At 35.8% G+C, this 21,894-nt stretch overlaps 2 protein-coding genes across 7 annotated transcripts in view; one reads left to right on the forward strand and one right to left on the reverse strand.

The window, feature by feature from the left end:
- Window positions 1-14,016: 14,016 nt before the first annotated feature.
- LOC149541154 (uncharacterized) overlaps window positions 14,017-21,894 on the reverse strand; it is a 75,762-nt gene continuing 67,884 nt past the window's right edge. For 3 of the 6 annotated variants that reach the window (XR_016356480.1, XR_016356479.1, XM_089802146.1), the window contains one exon: window positions 17,691-19,931. Coding sequence is in view for 2 of the 6 variants with exons in the window: in XM_089802146.1 (XP_089658272.1) it covers window positions 19,815-19,931 (117 nt within the window). In the remaining 4 variants the exon portion in view is untranslated. Of the gene's footprint in view, window positions 14,977-16,202; window positions 16,848-17,690; window positions 19,932-21,894 lie in introns of those variants that run through there. The other 3 variants (XM_089802145.1, XR_016356482.1, XR_016356481.1) reach the window with 3 other exon arrangements.
- The window catches only part of LOC149541155 (protochlorophyllide-dependent translocon component 52, chloroplastic-like), a 399,465-nt gene continuing 393,659 nt past the window's right edge, over window positions 16,089-21,894 (forward strand). Inside the window, exon 1 of the mRNA XM_089802144.1 lies at window positions 16,089-16,833. Coding sequence (XP_089658270.1) covers window positions 16,297-16,833 — 537 coding nt within the window. The 5' untranslated portion in view covers window positions 16,089-16,296. The remainder of the gene's footprint in view (window positions 16,834-21,894) is intronic.

Raw genomic sequence — 21,894 nt, forward strand, 5'->3', positions numbered from 1 at the left:
TAGTAGTATGCCCAGGCATCCGCGCAGAATTATCTAGTAGGGAAACAACCTCATACTTACATTCCCCATCAATAGTCTACCCAGCAGATGTAGCAGTATGCACAAACTACGTTCCAACAACCCATAACTTCCATCCCAACAGTAGTGCAACCTATTTTTCAGCCACCACCATATGACAATCAAGGTTTTCTATACCGACCTTCAAAATCTGCTACATATCTCACACCATGAGCATACATCCCCTATCCATCAAGGACATATCTACGTCATCATAGGTTACACCCGATGAGCTTACCATTCTTAGTTTTCCTTCCTTCTTGGTGTGAACCTCATCCTATCACAAGTTTTTTCTATTTTTAGTATTGTGAATGCTTAGTTAATAATTAGTATTCAATATTACGCTACTAAATTAGGTGATATGGATTGCTCATCTCAAAAATGATCTTTCTTTGGCACATGTTTTTATTGTTGTCTTTGATGATATCGATGATGTCTATAAGGTAGCTTTGATTCAGAATATTGATGTTGTTACATGTTTTGTTATCCAAAACATTTTTTTTGGTGTTGATTCAGTTGTCTTATCTCCTGTTGTTGTGGGTATTAAGGCTCATGTTTCTTCTGCGAGGGTTTTGGGGGTTCATAGTGGTGCTACCCATTTGGATAATCTTGTGGTCTACTTTAGTTCTTTAGGTTTATCTCTGGATTGGCATATGGTTGTTGAGAAGGTGGAGGATGGATGGAAATCACTTAAATGAAAAAAATAAAAAGTTAAATCCTCCAAACCTTCATTTGATAGTCTTTACATTTTTAAAAGACTGGACCAAAATGTAAATCTTGGTGGTCTTTTTTTTTTTTTTGGGCTAGTTTTTAGGCATCTTATGGGGAATTTTGGTGTGTCCCTCTAGTTTGTCGGGTGGTGTTCCACAATTGTATTTAGATCCTTCATTCTTATATCTTTATTGACTCTTTGTACAAGGTTTCAAGTCCTTTCAAAACTTCCTTTTACTTAATCAAAACAACATAGGATGCATCATATGTTAAGAATAGGTAATAATCCTTAATGAATGTTTTGGGTGCTAATCAATCAAATAAGAGAGATTATAGTACAGAGAGGATAAATAATGCAGGAGCATCCTAGGTGTAAGAGAAATCTTGCATCAACCAAAGATATTTCATTCAAATTGTTTGAATAAGGGTTGTCATAATGCAAAGTTGTTGTCTGTGGAGGCTTTCTACTTAGTAAGTCAGTCATACGAGCTCAGAATGTCCTAATTTCAGAGGTGAATGCTCATCTTGGATATATCAACCTACTAGTTGAGGCTTGGTGTCATATCATGTGTATTCATAGATTTATTGCAGATTTTTGGTGTCTAATTTTGGTATACAAACTTCAAGATCATTGTTGAAGGCTTTAATGAACATAGATGGTGCCTAAAAACTTGACGAATGGGCGCTTGCGCACATCCATGCCTATAGATCAGAAGCTAGGGATTCTAAAAAGTGGTTATAATAGCCAATTGGAGCAATGGTTCGAGATTTATGGCCTTCCGAAGTTGGATTGACCAAAACTTCCAAAATAAATGTCAAAAATGTATTTGGCCGACTGTATAAGTATAGTTAGGGTCTATTGGCCATAACTATTAAGTTTAAGTGTCTAGAACCTTCCCGAGTGGCATAAAATTGCTTATTTAAGAAATGCTTGAATATTGTCTAGAACAACTATGAGTGATAGTTTGCAGCTTTGTCTCGTAGGTTATTGTAATGAAAGCACCCATGTGGGTTAGCATATTGTAATTCTAGATTCTGTAATTCCATATTTGTAGCGATAATAAGAAGCTCATATTTTGTTCTCGCAAATTGTTGTCACTTTTATGTTCCTGTTATGTGTTTAAGGTATTAAGGGGAGCACCCTTTGTCAAGTGGTATCAAAGCTAGACTTCCAGAATGTGTGTACAGATCGTCAATTGTGAGGCAATTCACACTAGGACCTTGATTGGGGTTGAGCATATAGACAGATTACTGATTGTGAGGCAGTTTGTGTTAGGGTTTCAACAGAAGCGTGAAATGTCTCCACAAAGAGAGAGTGGTGAAAGAGTCGTAGGTGTTACACTTAAGGGTTTTAGAGCCCTCCAAAGCCAAATGCAAGCATTGCAAGAACAAATGCACGAAGGAATGAATCATGTCTTAGAAGATGAAGTTTTAAACCTAGAAGAGGAAAAGCTTTTTAAGGCTATTTCTAAGATTGGAAAAAGACCTAAGTTTGATGTTCCCACAATTTCAAGAAATCTTAACCCAAAGGAATTGATTAATTTGATCAATAAATTGGAAGAGTACTTTTAATATGAAGAAATTGAAGATTTAGGTAGGGTCAAGTTTGTAAAGGCCAAACTAAAGGGTCATGCAAAGATTTGGTGCCAAGAGATCCAATTGGAGCAAAATAGAAGAGGGAAAGACAATTACCAAATGGGATCAAATGATAGGTAAAATGAAGTGACAGTTCATTCTCGTGGATAATGAGCTTGATTTGCTGAAAAAGATACAAGGGTTGAAGAAAGTGGGAAGATATATTCAAGAGTATACAGAAGAGTTCTACATAGTTCTCATATGAATTGGCCATGCAAAAACTGATAAGGAGAAAGTTGCCTATTACCTTAAAGGGTTAAGGCTAAGTATTTAGGAGGAGTTGAGTCTGGTTCAAATGACTAGTATTGAGGAGGTAGACCATTTTTCCCTAAGAGTAGAGGAGAAGCTGAGCAAAAAGTTTGATAATAGAAATAGTGGTAGAGGTTGCGGTGGAAGATCTATTAGATGATCTTAACGAAGCCAAAACGATGATCAAAAGAAAAAGGATGAGGTTGGAAAAAGCACTCAGAACCATAGGGGAAACAATATCAATTGTTTTAAAGATCAAAACAATAGAGATCAAAGAGGAAGATGAAGAAGAAGGATTTGGAAGAGGGATTTATGTGGAAAATGTTTTCATTGCAGAGAAGAAGAGCATAGAGAATTTGAATGTTCCTAGTGCCAAGGAAAGACAGATTGAAGAACAAAAGGCCAAGCTAGAGTTGCATATATTGACGAAGATGCCAAATCATCCCATTCTGAAGATGTTGAAAGAGGAGTCCTAATTAATCGAAGAGTCTTGTCGGCTGGTGAAAATGAAACTGATCAACGCAGGAGTTTCTTTCGCACCAGGTGAACATGTGAATATTAGTGTTGTGATGTGATTATTGATGGTGAAAGTACTGACAATCTAGTGTCAAAAAAGATGGTCATAGAGTTGAAGTTGAAGAGGCAGAAACACCCGTGTCCATATTGTATTGTCAAGGAGCAAGATGACAGTTTGACAAGCATGCTATACATGATGGGCAAGCAAATACCTACATTCTGAAAAAGGATGGAGTGAAACATAAGTTGAAACCATTGAAGGAGAAAGAAGAAAAGGTATGTAGTGATGCCAGAATATGTTATGTTGATGGAAAGGAGTTTCTCCAAGGTATGAAGCATGAGCATATGTATTTTTTTGTAATCCCAAAAGACAATAATCAAGAAGTAAAGGAGGTACCTACAGAAGTTACAAATTTGTTGGGAGAGTTTTCTAATATTGTGTCAGATAATGTACCTAATGGGTTACCCCCAATGAGGAAGATCAGTGACCAAATGGATTTGATTCCAGGAGTCAGTTTGCCAAAAAAGGTAATGCACATAATGACACCAATAGAAAGTGAGGAGTTAAATAGACAGGGGCATGAGTTGTTGTAGAAAGGGTTGATTCAAGAGAGTTTGTCCATGTGTTGTACTAGCAGTATTAGCACCTAAGAAGAATGGAGAATGGAGGATGTACACACATTCTCATGCTATCAATAAGATTATAATCAAGTATAGATTTTCATTGCCAAGGATGGATGATATTATGGACAATTTGAGTGAAGCTTTGTATTTCACAAACATAGATCTAAAGAGTGGATACCATCAAATTCGCATCACAGAAGGTGATAAGTGGAAGACTACTTTGAAAACAAGGGAAGGATTGTACAAATGGTTAGTCATACATTTTGGGCTAACCAATGCAATGAGCATTGTCATGTGGCTCATGAATGAGATGCTGAAGGAATTTCTGGGTAAGTTTGTCATTGTTTACCTAGATGATATATTGATTTTTAGTAATACATTGGAGGAGCATTTGATGCATATTTGAAAGGTGTTTGATAAGTTGAGAGAAGAGAAATTGTTGATAAACTTGAAGAAGTACAATTTTGTGAAGGAGTTGGTGTACTTGGGATTTGTAATCTCAGTGCAAGGTCTAGAAATAGACCCAGAGAAAGTGAAGGCTATCTTTCAATGACCTACTCCAAAGAGTGCTACAGAGGTAAGATCTTTTTATGGATTGGCTAGTTTTTATAGAAAGTTCATAAGAGGTTTTAGCAGTATTTGTGGACCCTTGACTGAAACAATGAGGGGGGATTAGAAAGAATTTAAGTGGACTATAGGAACTTATACAAGTTTTAATCTATTGAAACATAAAGTTATAGAGCAGCTTGTTTTAGTACTTCCAAATTTTAGCAAGGTGTTTCAAGTAGATTGTGATGCTAGTGGTACAACATTAAGAGTTGTTTTGAGCCAAGAAGGTAGACTTGTTGCTTATTTCAGTGAGAAATTGAATGATACCCAAAAAAAATATTATGTTTATGATCAAAAAATTTATGCGATAGTTCAGGCATTGAAGAAGTGGAGACATTATCTTCTCCCTAAGGAGTTTTTATTGTATACTAATTATGAAACTTTGCAATATTTGAATAGTTAATGAAAATTAAACCAAAGATATTTTCAAGTGAGTTGAGTTTTTGCATAGTTATACATTTGTTTTGAAACATAGAAGTGGGAAGTCTAATAGAGTTGTAGATGCTCTTAATAGAAGACAATTTTTGCTGACATATATGTAGATTGAGGTGGTTGGGTTTAAGGAGCTCAAGAATTTGTATCCAAAGAATCCTGATTTTAGTGAAGCGTGGAACGCTTGTACACAACTTGTTACACTTGACAGGACAAAGTGATTGGATTTCATAATCCAAGATGGTATGTTGTTCAAAGGAAGCTAATTGTGCTTTCCAAGAAGTTCAATGAGAGAGAATCTCATCAAGGAGAAGCATAGTGGAGGATTGGTTGGACATTTTGGGAGAGATAAGACTATTGCTTTGGTTGCTGAGAATTATAACTGACCATAGTTGTAGTGGAATGTGAAGAAGTTTGTGCAGAGTTGCAAAGTATGTTAGATGGAAAAAGGAGTGAAGCAGAATACAATGTTGTATCAGCCATTACTGGTACCAGAAAAGCCATGGGAGGGTGTTAGCATGGATTTCGATCTTGGATTACCAACAACTTAGCGAAGGCATGATTCTATTTTTGTGGTGGTTGAAATGTTTTCAAAGATGACACATTTCATTCCCTGCAAGAAGACTATTGATGCTATTCATGTGGCATAGTTGTTTTTCAAAGAAGTGGAGAGACTACATGGTTTGCCAAAGACTATAGTTTCATATTGCGACACCAAATTTGTTGGGTATTTCTAGCGTACAGTGTGGAAGAAATTAAAGATAAATTTAAAGTTCAATTCATCACATCATCCACAGGCTAATGGACAGAGAGAAGTTGTGAATCGTAGTTTGCAAAACTTGTTGAGATGTTTGGTTGGAGATAAACCAAAATGATGGAATCTCATTTTACCACAGACAGAATTTGCATATAATAATTCTATCAACAGGAGTATTGGTAAATCACCATTCTAGATTGTATATGGGAGCAGTCCTAAAAATGCTTTTGAATTGAGGCAATAGGATAAAGGAGAAATAAGTAGTGTTGAAGCAAAAGAATTTGTTGAACATTTGAAGAACATCCATGAGGTGGTGAGGAAGAACATTATAAAGATGAATACACAATACCAAGCTAAGGAAGATGTGAAAAGGAGGTATGAGGAATTTCATATTGGAGATGAAGTCATGGTTCATTTAAGAAAAGAGCAGTTTTTAGTAGATACATATAATAACCTAAAAAGGCATGATTCTGGAAATACCTATGAAGTGGACTTGTCTGCTGAATTGAATATTTCACTAGTATTTAACATTTCAGATTTGAGAGAGTATTATGAAGGAGGTGACGGTGATGGAGTTGTAGAAGCCCAGTGGAGTATTCTAGTAATTAGTTCAACTACAAAGGAGATTGAGGAGATATTGGATAGTCGTGTTGGAAAAAGTACAAGGAGCATAACTTATGAAGAATACTTGGTCAAATGGAAAGGGAGGTTGATAGAAGATTCATCGTGACTAGAAAGAGAGGTCAACCATCTTGGTTTTCCTCTAAATACCTAAGACATGATAGGGTCACTTCTCAAATTACCTCGAGTGTACGATGTAGGAGCATCCTAGGTGTAAGAGCAATCTTGCATCAACCAAAAATATTTAATTTCAGTTGTTTGATAAGGGTTGTCTTAATGCAAAGTTGTTGTCAATGGAGGCTTGCTACTTAGTAAGTCAGTCATACAAGCTCAGAATGTCCTAATTTAAGAGTTGGATGCTCATCTGAGATGTATCAGCCTACCAATTGAGGTTCAATGTCATATCATGTGTATTTATAGATTTATTGCAGATTTTTGGTGTGCAATTTTGGTATACAAGCTTCGGGCTCATTGTTGAAGGCCTAAATGTGCTTGAATGAGGCCAAAAAACTTGACAAATGGAAGCTTACGTGAATTACAGCATGTAGATTAGAAGTTAAGGATTCAACAAAGTGGTTATAATAGCCAATCAGAGCAATGTTTCGAGAGCTATGGCCTTTTGAAGTTGGGCCAACCAAAACTTCCAAAGTAAATGTCAAAAATGCATTTGGCCGATTGTATATATATTGATAGGCTCTATCAGTCCTAGGTATTATGTTTGAGTGTCTAGAATCTTCTCAGGCAACATAAAATTGCATATTTAATAAATGCCCAAACATTGTCTAAGACATCTCTATGTGATAGTTCACAGCTTTGTCTTGCAGATTACTAAAATGAAGGCACCCATGTGGGTTAACATATTGTAATTTTGGATTCTATAATTCCACATTTGTGGTGATAATAAAATGATATTTTTTTCTCACAAATTGTTGTTACTTTTGTGTTCTTATTATGTGTTTAAGATATTAAGGAACATATAAAGCATTCATAAGTTCTAAGAGGTCATATAAATTAAAGATTATGCTACGCCCTTAATATTGGTGTATATAGGGTTATGAATAGTCAACTTGTGCCTATCTTAATCCTTAATTAAGTCATATTATCATAATTATATTATTATTTAGGTAGGTAGGTAGGCCTAGGTGTTATGTAGAGTTGTGTCTATTCAACCTAAGCATAATTAGGTATATATAGGAGGTTGTGAGTCTTATTTCATCATCATATTGTGAAGTGTGTTCTCATTGGAGATATTTGAAGGTTGCCCCCTTGAAGTGGCCTGTTACTCTTAGTTTTTATCAAGTATTTATATAATATTTCATATTATTTTTTCTATTGTGCAAGTTATTTCATTACAAATTACACATATTGTAAAATATATATATATATATATATATATATATATATATATATATATATATATATATATATATATATATATATATATATATATATATATATATATATTGGGGCCACCCACAAAAAATGTTTAGTGATGAAGAGACGATTGAAGGCAAAATAATTTGAAAGTTTCAATGTCACAATAGTTGATGGATCCACACACATACACACACATCTATATATGTAAAGTTTCTGCAAATTCAATGGATTGAATATGGACTGGAATCTATCTTCTTGATCTCCTTATAGTTGCTTGTGAATAACTCCAGATTATAGCCTTTAATTGGATTAGAGATTTATTTCAAAATTTTGAGTTTTTCTTCTACAATTCGTATGAGGGCAATAATGACTAATGAGTAGACTTTTATTTTATCTTGTGTGCACTTAGATTTCATCCTTACCCTCTATAAGTATAGGAGTCAAGGGACATGTCCTTAGAAAGGACATGTCTCTTCCACAAATCATTTGCCTAACCTCTAGAAGTCAACAACTTTCTATGGGTAATTGATATTAATTACAAACACAAACAAATGTTGTTAGATTAATACTAATCCAACCTCCAAAGGATAGAAGTCGATCGTGAAGAAGGAATAATGGAAAGACTTGGTCCTCTACTTATCATGCTATATCAAATCTGATTGATTCAAGATGCTTAACAAGTTATAGATTTAACACTCCCTCTTAACTTGATAATCATACTGAGAGATCATATCTAGCAACATCAATAAAGATGAACAAGCAAGAATTGATACTCTATATCTATCTGAATCTCCTTAGCATGTGGTATCATAGAACACATGATACAATGTCATATCACTAAACCTGTGATATGACAAATCATTGCTTCTAGCGATAAGATATAGGATAAATCTAAAGAGTGATTTAATTTCTTCATTTACCCAAGTTGTGACTCATAGATATTGGTATTTTTATATCACAACATGATCCTGAGTTTAAAATCTACCAAAAAATAGGATAAACCTGGAGAATACTAAAATTCTTCCTTTATCCAAATTGTGACTCATAGACATAGCAATGTCTACATCACAATATGATCTTGAACTCATCTAGATCTCATAGTAGAACTCTATTGTTTAGCACATTATCTAAGAGATCATCATCTCTCATAATGTCTTTAATACAAGTGTTCATTATCTCAAAGACTGTCACCTCTTAAATAATAAATACAAATGGTGGAGCCCATAACAGTCAATAGCCTAACAAATAAAATTATTTTATTAATAATTTGAAGAATACAAATGGATTACAATTCAACCATACCAAGTCTTCTCCTAAAGTGGTCTATCTTTACTCTAGATAGAGGTTTGGTGAGAATGTTTGTTATCTAATCTACAGTGCAAATGTATTCTAATTTTACAGAATTCTTGTCTACCATATCTCTTACATAATGATAAGGAAATTCAATATGCTTAGACCTGTCATGAAAAACTAGATTCACCGAGAGCTTGATGAAACTCTGATTATTACAATGAATAATCATAGGATTCATGGTTTACTCAAATAATCCCACAAGTAACTTCCTTAGCCAAACTACTACCCGAAAGGCCATTGCTGCTGCAATGTATTCAACATTTGTGGAGCTTTGAGCTACTGAAGACTGCTTTCTACATATCCAAGATATCATTGTTGATCCTAAACTGAAATAGCATCCTAAAGTACTTTTCCTATCTTTAACACTTCCACCCAAATCTAAGTCAATGAATCCATGTAAATCGAAGCCAACCTTCTCCTATTTGAGTCCAAAATTAAGAGTTCCTTGAACTATCTCATAATGTGTTTAGTTGCAACTAGGTGAATCTCTTGTGGCTCACACATAAACTAGCTTAAGGCATTAACTGCATAGCAAATATCAAGTCTTGTATTTACTAAATACATAAGGAACCCAATCATCGATCTGTAGAGAGTAGAATCTATGGAAGGTGATTTTGTTGTTGCTTCTATAAGTTTATGTAAATTAGTGTCCATTGGAGAAGACATAGACTTGCAATTCCACATTCCAAATCTCTTCAAAGTATCTGATGTATACTTCCCTTGATTAAGTATGATAGTGTTAGAATTTTGTTTTACTTCCAGTCCTAGGAAGTAATGAAAGAGTCCCAAGTCTTTCCTCTTGAATTCTCTAATTAGATATTTCTTGCATTGATCTATGAGATAATCATCACCTATTATAAGTAAATTGTCAACATATAGTATTAAAATAACCACATCATCTTTATCTCTGTAAGCTTTCCATTTAGGAATGTTGTTTTCACATCCATCTGATGCACTAACCATCCCTTTGATATTGTAATAGCTAGGACTATTCTTACAGAGGTGTATCTGACAACTTGGAGAAAAGGTTTCTCCATAAACAATTCCTTTCTTCTAATAGAATCCTCTAACTATGAATCTGGCTTAATGCTACTATCAGTAGCATACTTAATTTTAAATCTCCATTTAGAAGAAACAACAGATTTCCTTCTAGGCCTTGGAACAATTTCTCAAACATCATTCACAATAATGGAATGGTATCCTTCTGTTATAGCAACCTTCTAAGCTATAAGTTTAAAAGCATTTGAAACTTTGGTGGTTCTGATTTAGATAAATCACTTATTTTGGTTTTGGTTAAATAGTAATAAATTTGATATCAAATCCATGAGGTCACTTGTACTGATATCAGGACATTAAGCCCACCAAGTACTAAGTCGGATATCAAATCCATGATGTTACCTACACTGGTATCTGAATATCAAATACATGATATTCACCAAGTGCCCTGAGTACTAGTATCTAGACATTGTGTCCACCAAGTACTCAATCCTTGAGTCGGGAAGACTCAAACCATGGATTGCTACTATCCACAACAAATATAATCACTTAGTAAATTTAGCCACATATGCATACAAACAATATACTCTATGTTAAATTCACATATAAAAAATGATCATGCAAAATATCCAAAAATCTCAATTATAGACTCATATAAAAGAGGTTAGTCTTTGCTATAACATAACCAATGATCATAACAAACGAAATCAATAATGTAGCCTAGACTAAATATAGTCTTGGCTAAATACATAGCTCATAAAATATATATAAAAGAAATGCTTATACATATGAATCCCCAAAGAAGGAGTATATAATGCAAAACTAGGTGAAAGTAGGCCCATATATAAACTCCATCTTAAGTTTGAGCATCTCTAAGGTGGATTCAATCCATGTATTCAATTTCCCAATTTATCCATGATTGTATTTAAGTCAAATCAAATTGAAGTAACAGGGTCCATGAAACTTAATGTGATCTACTCCCTTAGTGAAGAGTTTACAAGTTTTTTATATGCTCCCTCTAAAGTATAGGTTTAACTACTTTTGGTAGGATTCCCTCTCAATGTGTACACTGTAAGGGCCCCTCCCATTATCCAGCCAAAGTTTACGAATAAATTCTCGAGAGGTTACGAGTCATTATCAAACCAAGAGAATTTTTATATTCATGTCACTTAGTCCAGATTCATCTCAAAATTCATGGTTTAACCAGTTTTAACTCTTTGACTCATGCTCAAAAATGAATATAATGTAATATCCCTATTGACATTCAACCTTAAACAAAATATTCTGCTATGTTTAGAATTCACCTGGAAATGTTCAAATGCCCTTGGAAATGATTCCCTTTAACATTTGGCGGCTTCCTCTATGCACTTTGATTTTTTTTAAATAAGAGAAAAGGTCAGACTAGAATAACCAAGCTGCCAAACTCCCAAATATTTTATTCATCCAAACTTTAGTAAATTTATCCTCCAAGATAAATTATTTGTTCACCTACAACATTAAGTTTATTCTAAAGATTAAAAATACCTCCATTCTCCCACAATCTCTGCTTGCATGGTGGAATGTCAAAGTCGAGCTACTATCTCCAAATCAGCGCTCACGATCTTCAAATTGGTATTTTACTGCAATCTCCAAATTGATAGACCACAATCTTAACTCCACAGTACCTCCACTAGTATTGACGCATCACTACCGAGTTGGGCGAGACTTCATTCACATGCAGTTATTTTGATCAAATCCTATTTGGCCTGTACACCTCCGAAAATGATATCCTCCACACGGGTCCTTCTTGGCAAGCATCTCAAATGGTGCCTCATTTCTTATTAAGGACGTTGTTTCTTCTACAGACATATTCAATTTGAACTATGGTGTTGCTTTGGAACCGAGCATGGACATCCATTATAAAACATTGTTGTCTCTCATTTTAGTTGCACTGCCCTGGTACACATTGATGCTAAATGCAGGAGCATAGACAACGCATATTCTCCACTATCACCATTGATATTGCAAGACAGATAGATCGAGCACCTTCAATGAGACATCAAAGCCCAACCCTGTCATAGGTAAGCATATCTATGAGCACTAGTAGAGGCATTTTATCACTGCACGAGCCCAAGTAGGGTTTCATTGGTTCTCCTCTTGTCCACAACCAGTACATTGATTTCACAATCATATTATCGACATTGAATGATTTATGACAATTTGAGTTTGATTGATGCTTGCGTCTACTCTGCCTCAATCATGTCTTATTATGTTTGTTGCCTTGCATAATTGTGCATAAAAAACAATTATTCCAAACTAACCACATAGGCCTTCTGATGTATGTCAGCACGCAAGCACACCGTCATGCATTCCTTGTCATTGTCTCTGAAAGGATCATATTACCCATGATATGAATTTATTCAGAGAAGGTAGCCTCTTTCTCAACCTCTGAATAACTCAACAGCTCAGACTATAGCTGGATAGACAGTTTCATATGAATCTCTTCCAATCCTCCCAATGTGACAAACTATTTGATTCTGCCCATGAATCTGAATGGATCTACCTTCAAGTGGTTAAGCTTTCCACGAAGGAACTAGGCTCTGATATCATGTAAAGTTTTTGCAAATTCATTGGATTGAATATCGACTAGAATGTATCTTCTTGATCTCCTTATAGCTTGTTGTGAATAACTCCAGATTATAGCCTTTAATTGGATTAGAGATGTATTTCAAAATTATGTGTTTTTCTTCTGCAATTCATATGAGGGCAGTAATGACTAAGGAGTAGACTTGTATTTTATCTTGTGTGCACTTAAACTTCATCCTTACCCTCTATAAGTATAGGAGTCAAGGGACATGTCCTTTCTACCACAAATCACTTGCCTGACCTCTAGAAGTCAACAACTTTCTAAGGGTAATTAATATTAATTACAAACACAAAAAAATGTTGTTAGATTAATACTAATACAACATCCTAAGGATAGAAGCAGATCTTGAAGGAATAATGCAAAGACTTGGTCCTCTGCTTATTATGCTATATCAAATCTGATTGATCTATTATCAGATCAAGATGCTTAACAAGTTACAAATTTAACAATATAGATACATACATATATGTGTGTGTATGTATGTATGTATTTATACACACACACACACACACACACACACACACACACACACACACACATGTATTATGTACATACACATACATACATACATATATGTGTGTATGCGTATGTACATATATACATGTGTGTGTACAGACACACACACACACACACACACACACATATATATATATTTATTTTTATTTGATGAATAGTCCTTTTCAATTAATAAAATTTATTAACATTACAATTCACAAAAAAGGGGTCGGGGGATACAGGATCATCCCGCGAATAAGTTCAAACGGCCAAAGCCGAAATAAACAACATGGCTTCAGCCAGAAACTATAAACTATTCATAAAAAAAAAACACTTTTAACAACCTCAGGCTACCAAGGCAGTACCAGCAAAGGGAGGAGGATCATCTTTATCAAAAAATCCCCATGCATCAGTGGGATTGTGAGGCGGACTGGGAACAGTCCAGCCGTCAACAGCATCAGCAAGATCTAGGGTAGTCGCAGTCTCCGCATCCTTCTTGTCTGGTCGCGGAGGAGAAATTGCCAAGGCCAGCCGAGGAAACTTGCCAGAGTGCACCCATCCAGGGGGAGGAGCCGGAGACCGGCCAAAAGCCCACCCAGGGGGGGAGCCGGGGACCAGCCAGAACCACCACGTGGTGGGGAAGTGGAGCGGCGCCTCCAACCGCCATGACCACCGCTAGGAGAGTGGTGGCGGGGACCCTAGGAGCGCGGCGTGTGTGAATGGCGGCCACAGGACTGGCGTCGAGAACGGCGACCACGAGACGAGGAGGTATCGGCCGAGGCATCCGGAGGCACTCTAGCAATGGTGCAAAGAGCATTGCCCCAATGATTTAACAATTCATGTAAGTGTGCAACCTCCAGGGCAACTTTATTAGCTTGCACCTATATCTGCATAATGACATTGTTACAAATGCATGCCTTAGTGTACATTGCAATGTTAACATCCAAAAAACTGTGAGTGAATAAAACTGCATTCCTATCTTTCCACACAGAAAACAAAATTTTCATCCTGAAAGTATGCCAAATTTGGGAGAACTTCTGAGGAAATCTGGGGGAATCACCCAGCAGGATCATGTGCCATGAAAAAGGTTCGGGCCTAAAAGGCTTGAAAAAATCATGAATCCAATGCCAATAATTCTGAGCACGCTTGCAAAACCAAAAAATATGCAAAAAGGACTCAGGTTGGCCACAGAAGGGGCATCTGGGCTCAGGAACCCCAATGTGCTTGAGCCGAGGCCCCAGGGAAAAACCTTGGAAGGCAAGGCACCAAGCAAAGTGTGCAATCTTAGGTTCTGTAATGGCACTCCAAATGGTGTCGAACTGTTTTCTCCATTGAAAAAGCGAAGAATGCAAATGCCACTGTTGATTAAGCGTGTCCACCATCGGAAGGTGGGGCGAAAGCCATCTGTATCCCATATTGGGCTTATAATTAGTAAATGGAGTGGCAGGAAACCACTTCCAATCATACCACCACAGACGAACAGACTGAATCCCCACTTTATGAAGTAAGTGCACAGAGATGGAAGACAACAGAAGGTCATAAGTCTAGCGATCGGCACAAACAAGGCAGTATTGAACTTGCATATCCTCCCATGACCTGAAGTTCATGGTGACTCTTGAAAAAATGTCCTTGGTAGTGTGAATGCCGCGTTTAAAGAACCGCAGAGCACTGGCACCTTGAGTCTTGGCAAGAGGAGTACCCTAGAAGGCAAACAGGGGAGACCACCAAATGTTCTGTTGATTTAAGGACAGCCCATTGCGAAACTCATCACCAGCCCAACGAAGCCAAGGTTTAAAAGCTTCCCAGGCTTACCAGATGCTCTTAATAACAAAAGAGCCTTGTATGACCACTGGTTCACGCATGTTGAGAAGGGTCTGAAAACCGATCCCCTTCCACGCCGGTCTGTTAACAGGAAAGCCTGAAGAGATGCATTTGGTTAAATATATTTGAAAATGTGTACAATTGGTTAAATATGAATTCTTAGAAACTATGAATGTGAGACAAGTGCCTACAATACAATGGTAACTTGTGAATCTATTATAAAAAAGTTATTCTACTTAAAATATATGTTATTCACACATATATTTGAAAATGTGTACAATTGATTAAATATGAATTCTTAGAAACTATGAATGTGAGACAAGTGCCTACAATACAATGGTAACTTGTGAATCTATTATAAAAAAATTATTCTACTTAAAACATTTTTTTCTTTTATTGAAATTATTTCTTATATTTACTCTATCAATATCTTAAAACAAGGAAAAAATTATTTATATATTTTTATCAACTTAAAACACAAATAGTTGCATTCATATATTTTTAAGACTTGTTATATTTCCTACTAATGATAGAAACAAATTTCAAACCCACCTCGAAGTAGAAATCAAAAAAATCTAGCTAAAGTATTAACCGAGAGAATCAGTTACAATGTGGAGCTACCCGAATCTATCGCGTTCAGTTTGAGCTGGTAGTTGCTGTTAAAGATTACAATAGATCCCCTTCTCAAAATTATGAATTGTGAATAAGGATATGCTTGATATTCTTAAAGAAAAAAATGCTATAGTTTGTTGTAACTTGTGAGTTCCACTTGTATTGTTTTACATAAAGGTTCTATTTTAAAAAACTGCTCATTGTAATGTCTTGCTGCAGCTGTAGTCAATCTGTAAAGGTTCTTCCAAAAGCATGTGCATTAAAAGACATTTTTATTGTAATTTATTTTTTAAAGAAAGAAGAATAAACATAATAGTCGAATATAAACAAAACAAAATTAAAAAACAATTAAATCAACCATAATTGTTGATTTTTCATGTGATCTTTAATAATTTGTGTTTGGTGAACCTAATTATGTGTACCTAAAGGATCCTATTTTATATAATATGTTTATCAACGTTCATATTTTATATCTTCATCACAGTTTAAAAATTCTTTAAAAAGAGTTGTTGGTCGATGCATGTCATCGTCAGATATGAACAGGTGGGCGAATTCGAATGCATTGAATTTGTTAATCTATAATCTAACCATTTTTTTTATAGAGTGACAAGATTCTCCTAATTGATTTATTATCCATGAAGCAAGCAAAGGTCCTCGACAAATGCAACTTTTAATTTGATTATTCATTTTCCACGTTTTTTTGCCATAAAATTGATAAGTTAATACGATGCAATGAAAACATAATTTGTGCAATTGAGTTCTATCACAAGCATTTGAGCTAAGTTGCAGAGATTACAATCAAATTATGGGTGTTCTTGGCGGTTTGAAGTTGCTCGCACCATCAGTTCATCATTCAATCAGGCCTACATCTTACATGGGATCCATCTCACGGCCCTGTACAAGGACACCTACATTCTCAAATTCAATGATCAGAAGAAGATGCAACTACAAAGGAGAGAGTTTTAGCCCTTCCGCCATTGCCCATCCCTCAACAGCTTCCTCGGAGCCTTACCAGGAGAATAGAAGTGCTGAAGATGGGGTGGTGGAAGATGAGGATAAGTTCAATTGGTATGAAGAATGGTATCCTGTGGCACCAGAGTATGAACTGGATAAGGAGGTGCCCCATGCATTCAAAGTGCTTGGTCTTGACATTGTTGTTTGGTGGGATAAGAGGGAGAATGAGTGGAAGGTGTTTGAGGACAGCTGCCCACACAGAAGGGCTCCCCTCTCTGAAGGAAGAATTGATGAAAATGGCGACCTGCAGTGTAGTTACCATGGTTGGTGTTTTGGCTCCAAGGGGCAATGTAAACATATCCCACAGGCACCCTCCGATGGACCTCCGGTATGAAATCTACCCTTATACACCACAAGTCAATTAGTCATTAATGATTTACCATTAGGAGTGACCTACAGTTAGCGTCTGCTGTCTTTACAAGAGCACAAAATATACAAACAATCTCACTGATCAAGTCAATGGAAACAATGAAGTGAGAAGAAGTATCTTTTATTGGTAATATATAATTCACTAGAAAACTTTTGATTTTTGAAATTAAGTCGAATAATTTGTAAATAATATTTATGGGTTGAGTCTTGTTGAATATATATTTTTTAATTAAGAGTAAAAGATGTTTTTTCTTTTAAATTTGACCAACATGATAGAGTAAAAATAAGCAGTATGTACTTAGATAACAAAATACAAACAAATAATCCACGCCACACTTTTAAGGGTAAATCAACACAAAATTGAACTGGTGTACATAGTTTTATCTAGTCAATTCTGAAGGTTTCAAATACAAGCACAAGACAATGTTTGTGGATTTAAGCTTTTTCGAAGACATGTCATTCCATAATATAATGATTGTCCATTGCTTCATGAAATCATCACCCCTTGTTTTTTTGTTCTTTTTAGAAAAGTGTAAAACCACTGTGTGTGTGTGTGTGCACGCACACGCACTTGTGCGTGTGCGCGACTGGTGTACGTAGTTTTATCTAGTTAATCCTGAAGGTTTCAAATACAAGCACAAGATAATGTTTGTGGATTTAAACTATTTCCAAGACATGTCTTTCCATAATATAATGATTGTCCCTTGCTTCATGAAATCATCACGCCTTGTTTTTTTGTTTTTTAAAAAGTGTAAAACCACCATGTGTGTGTGTGTGCACGTGTAGTTGGTTTCATGAGCCCTTGAAGGAGAGAACGAGAAAAAAAACCCTCATTGGTTACTCATATAATACAATAAGATGCCTCAACTTAAGACTATAACAAAAAATTCAGAGTTCCCAAAAATTACCTTATTGGTCTTACACATGCTCCATTATTAATATGACTCCCTAAAAGACCTATCAAAAAGAGCAATGGCCTTATAATATGGCCTTACTATAAAAATCCCACCCAATCATGTGGGGAAATTACTACCCTTAAGACATGAACAAGAAGTATAGGAGATGAAATTATGAACAGATAAGCTGCTTGAATTAACTGCAGCCCTGATGAAGCCGATCCATCTGCTGAAATTGACCAATAACAAGGAAGAGATCAATCGCAGGAGTGGGCACATGTGGCAAATCAACAGCGAGGTTTATCAGGAGGCACGAGGATAGCCATGATTCTAGATATTTGACATTATTAACTGACACATTATTTCCATAAACTTGCTTGCCAAAACAGATGGCACACTTCGATCCCTAAGCAGTTCCCTGAGTTCCATGTTATATGCAGATGCCTCTTCTAAACATTCAAAATAACTGACTCCATGAACAGTAAGGAGTTCCCCCAAGGATCTAGATGCTACTTGTGATTGATCTTGCCAAACCGTAGCCTACTGTGGAATACATCCTTGACTTCTTTTGCAAATTCTGACTGTAAAGCATGTTACCCAAGCTTTAATGATACTATACCAATACTTTCTGTTTTCTGACAGAAATTCAACAGGCCAGCTCTCTTGTAAGTTGAAATAGGAACTTAGACAGCTAAACTTCAACAGCTGATTTTTCTGCTGTGATGATCTCCCTCCAGGCTTCAAACAACTTTCTCTGTCAACTGCTAGTTTGAGAAGCGGAAAGTCTTCAAGACTTAGCTGGTCAACAGATGTATCCAGTTTTTCCCCATCACAACCAATATTTGCAAGAGCATCAGCGACTGAATTTCCTTCTCTAGGTGTATGTGATAGATATAGTGCAATATGAAAAAGTGTCCATCAATGCCCAAATTTGCTTCATTAAGTAACCAAGCTTCCAATTTTCAATCTTTCTAATAATGCATGCCCTTATAATAACCATGGAATCACCCTCAATGTGAGGCTTATCTATCTTCAATTTTTTTGCAATCACCAATCCATAATGTAGAGCCTGGGTTCCCGCAATGTTGTCTGTGCCTGGGGTAATCAACAAAGATTTAAGTGCTATCAATTCACCCTTGTGATCCCTAACGCAGAGACCTATCCCTGAATCACCCTGATGACCACTAGAGAACCCGTCAAAATTGAGTTTAACAAAATTGTATACTGGAGGTAACCATTTAACCTTAGACCTGTCTGTTTTTTGTTTGAAACAATCAGAAGTTGTGATACAAGAGAGTGAGGGTAATTTTTCCAAACTCTTAGCTATTTTAGTATCCCATGTAGCAATATATACTTTTTCTGATCTAAACTTACATGTGAGCCAACCACTTCCACTACAGATGCCTCTAGTCCTTCAAGGACTACCAGAGAACTGATGTTACTGAATATGCGCTTATTTCTATCCCACCAAGCTGGACTGCACTTCCACATGAAAGCAAAGAAGGAAGAAGGGGATGGAATTGGCTATTAGAATTATAGCTTCAGTCGGATTGATGCTTTCAGTAAATTACAGTAAAAAAGATATGACTAAGCAAATTATATATATATATATATACATGTTACATTCTGATTTTGTGCTTTAATCATATATCAAATGACTTGACTGATTTACTAAATCTGATCTCAGACTTGATTGCATATCATATTTAATCATGCCCGATCAGGCCTTGTACTGTGAAGTCACCGCAGATCACATTGGTGACTTACATAGTGATCAGGACCTTGCAATTCAGATTGCCGTCGATCCAAAGTGATATTGTTATATCGTTAGTGTATCTGTTATGCAGATCGACTTGGTATTGTTAGTGTTAACAAAACTGTTATCAAGGGGCATGACCACGTAAGGCCATGACCCTGCGTGGCTCATGCCACGTAAGGGTCATGTCCTTACGTAGTCATGACCCTTCACCTGATATATATATATGCCGTGTGATCAGTGCTACGAGGACATCAATAACATTGGCATTCTCCTCTGCTTTGTAGACTACACTCTTAATATACAGCAATCATCCTCCTCAGCAAATATAATATAATTCTGAATATTCAGAATCATGATCAGCTGTTGCATTATATATACATCGATTAAAGAGCAATCACAGACCTGCAGATTCAAAGAAGAATTCATTATTATCTAAAGAATAAACTAAATCTGGAAAAAGTCTATCTCTATCTCTGATCTTATATTCCTTAACATGGTATCAGGGCCTAACTGATGGAGATCAAATACAAGACAGTGAAATTCAAATTAAATTTCAGACTTACATTCATTCGAAAAGTGCAGTCATGGTGAATCATGTCAGACTCCGGGACAGACTTAAAGGAACATCAAGTTTTGTATCATGGAGAATTTGAATAATGATAATACTTTGAGAACTTGAACTAGACTCATATGTAGAAGAAAACAAATTGATGCCAGATAATGATCTAGATAAAACAATATGGATAAGACATAATAATAAAGCTATGAAAATTATTATTGATGCTGTTATGGATCATATTCTTCTAACTATATCAAAATTAACAGCTGCATATGATATGTTCATGACCATTCAAAATACATATGAGATCAATTATACGAGCAGACTGCTCACCTTAAAACAACTTCTACATATCAAGATGAATAAAGGAGAATCAATTACATCTTATTTCTTGAGAATTTCAGAATTGAAAGATCAACTTTCAACCATTTCACAATTGTCATTTCAGAATTGAAAGGGTTACCAACTACTAGGAAATATATTCAAGGCATCAGTGCACGACCCACTCTACCAAAATTTGATCAACTAAAGAATGACTGCACTCAAGAAGAATCTAGACTGATTACAAGAGGGATTAGTTCAAATAAAGAGGGAGAAATTCAAGCCCTAAATGCAAACACAAACAATAAAGGAAAGAAAAGAGATTTCAAGCGGAAAAGAGGGAAGAATAACCAAAACTACAAAAACAGAGACCTATCTAAAATTAAATGCTTCAAGTGTGACAAGTTTGGACACACTCACGGGTTCTTCCCAAAGAGAAAGAAAGCTCAAGCCTTTATAGCTGAAGTCAAGGAAGCAGAAAATCCACTATTCTTCTTAACATTGTCGAGCAAACTAAACTCAAACAAGCAAACTTTGATAATTGATAGCGGAGCATCTAGACACATAACTAACTTTAGAGATCAATTTGAAACTTTTGAAGGACACTCAATAGAAGAGGTCACAATAGGTGATAATTTCACCTATCCAATGAAAGGAATTGGGGCCTGCTCAATTAAATTAAGAACTGGAGCTACCCTGTGATTAAAAGACGACCTATTTGTACTAGGCATCAAAAGAAATCTGGTCTCCATTTCAGGTCTAGCAAATCAAGGATGCCATGTCCGCTTTCAGGAAGACAAAGTACTATCATGGCCTAAAACCTCCAACATAGAAAATGCAATCTCTATAGGATTTAGAGATGGAAGTTTATATGAACTCTGCAATGTTCAAAATAAAGCCCTAAATCATGAAGTTTCACAAACTAATGAGATTTGGAATAGAAGGTTAGGACACCTTCATTTTTGTGCCCTACCATCTATAGAGAAAATTGTGACAGGATTACCTCATCTAAAATCTAAACATATTGGAACATGCAAAGGTTGCGCCTTAGGAAAGAACTCAAAAGGATATTTTTCTCATAGTGAACATAAATCATATTAGAACTAATCCACACTGATTTGTGTGGTCCAATGTCAATATACCCTCTTTAGGGAGGGTTTTGTATTATGTGATTTGTGTTGATGACTACTCTAGGAAAATTGGATTTATTTCCTAAAACTTAAAGAATCAAGTAAGTATTGTTCAAATTCAAAAAATTTGACTTTAGTGGAAAATCAAACTAGAAAAAAAATCAAGACTCTAAGATCTAACAATGGGGTTGAATACATTTCTAAAAACTTAAAAGAATTATGCACTTTTGTTGGGATTAAGAGAGAGAATACATTACCTTATAATCCACAACAGAATGAAGTAGTAGAAAGGAAAAACAGAACTATCATTGAATCCACTAAAGCCATGATGCATGATCAAAATATTCATATCTCA

Source organism: Cupressus sempervirens, chromosome 9 (genome assembly GCF_028749045.1).
Source record: "Cupressus sempervirens isolate cs-2001-9-10 chromosome 9, ASM2874904v1, whole genome shotgun sequence".
NCBI classification, from domain to species: domain Eukaryota; kingdom Viridiplantae; phylum Streptophyta; class Pinopsida; order Cupressales; family Cupressaceae; genus Cupressus; species Cupressus sempervirens.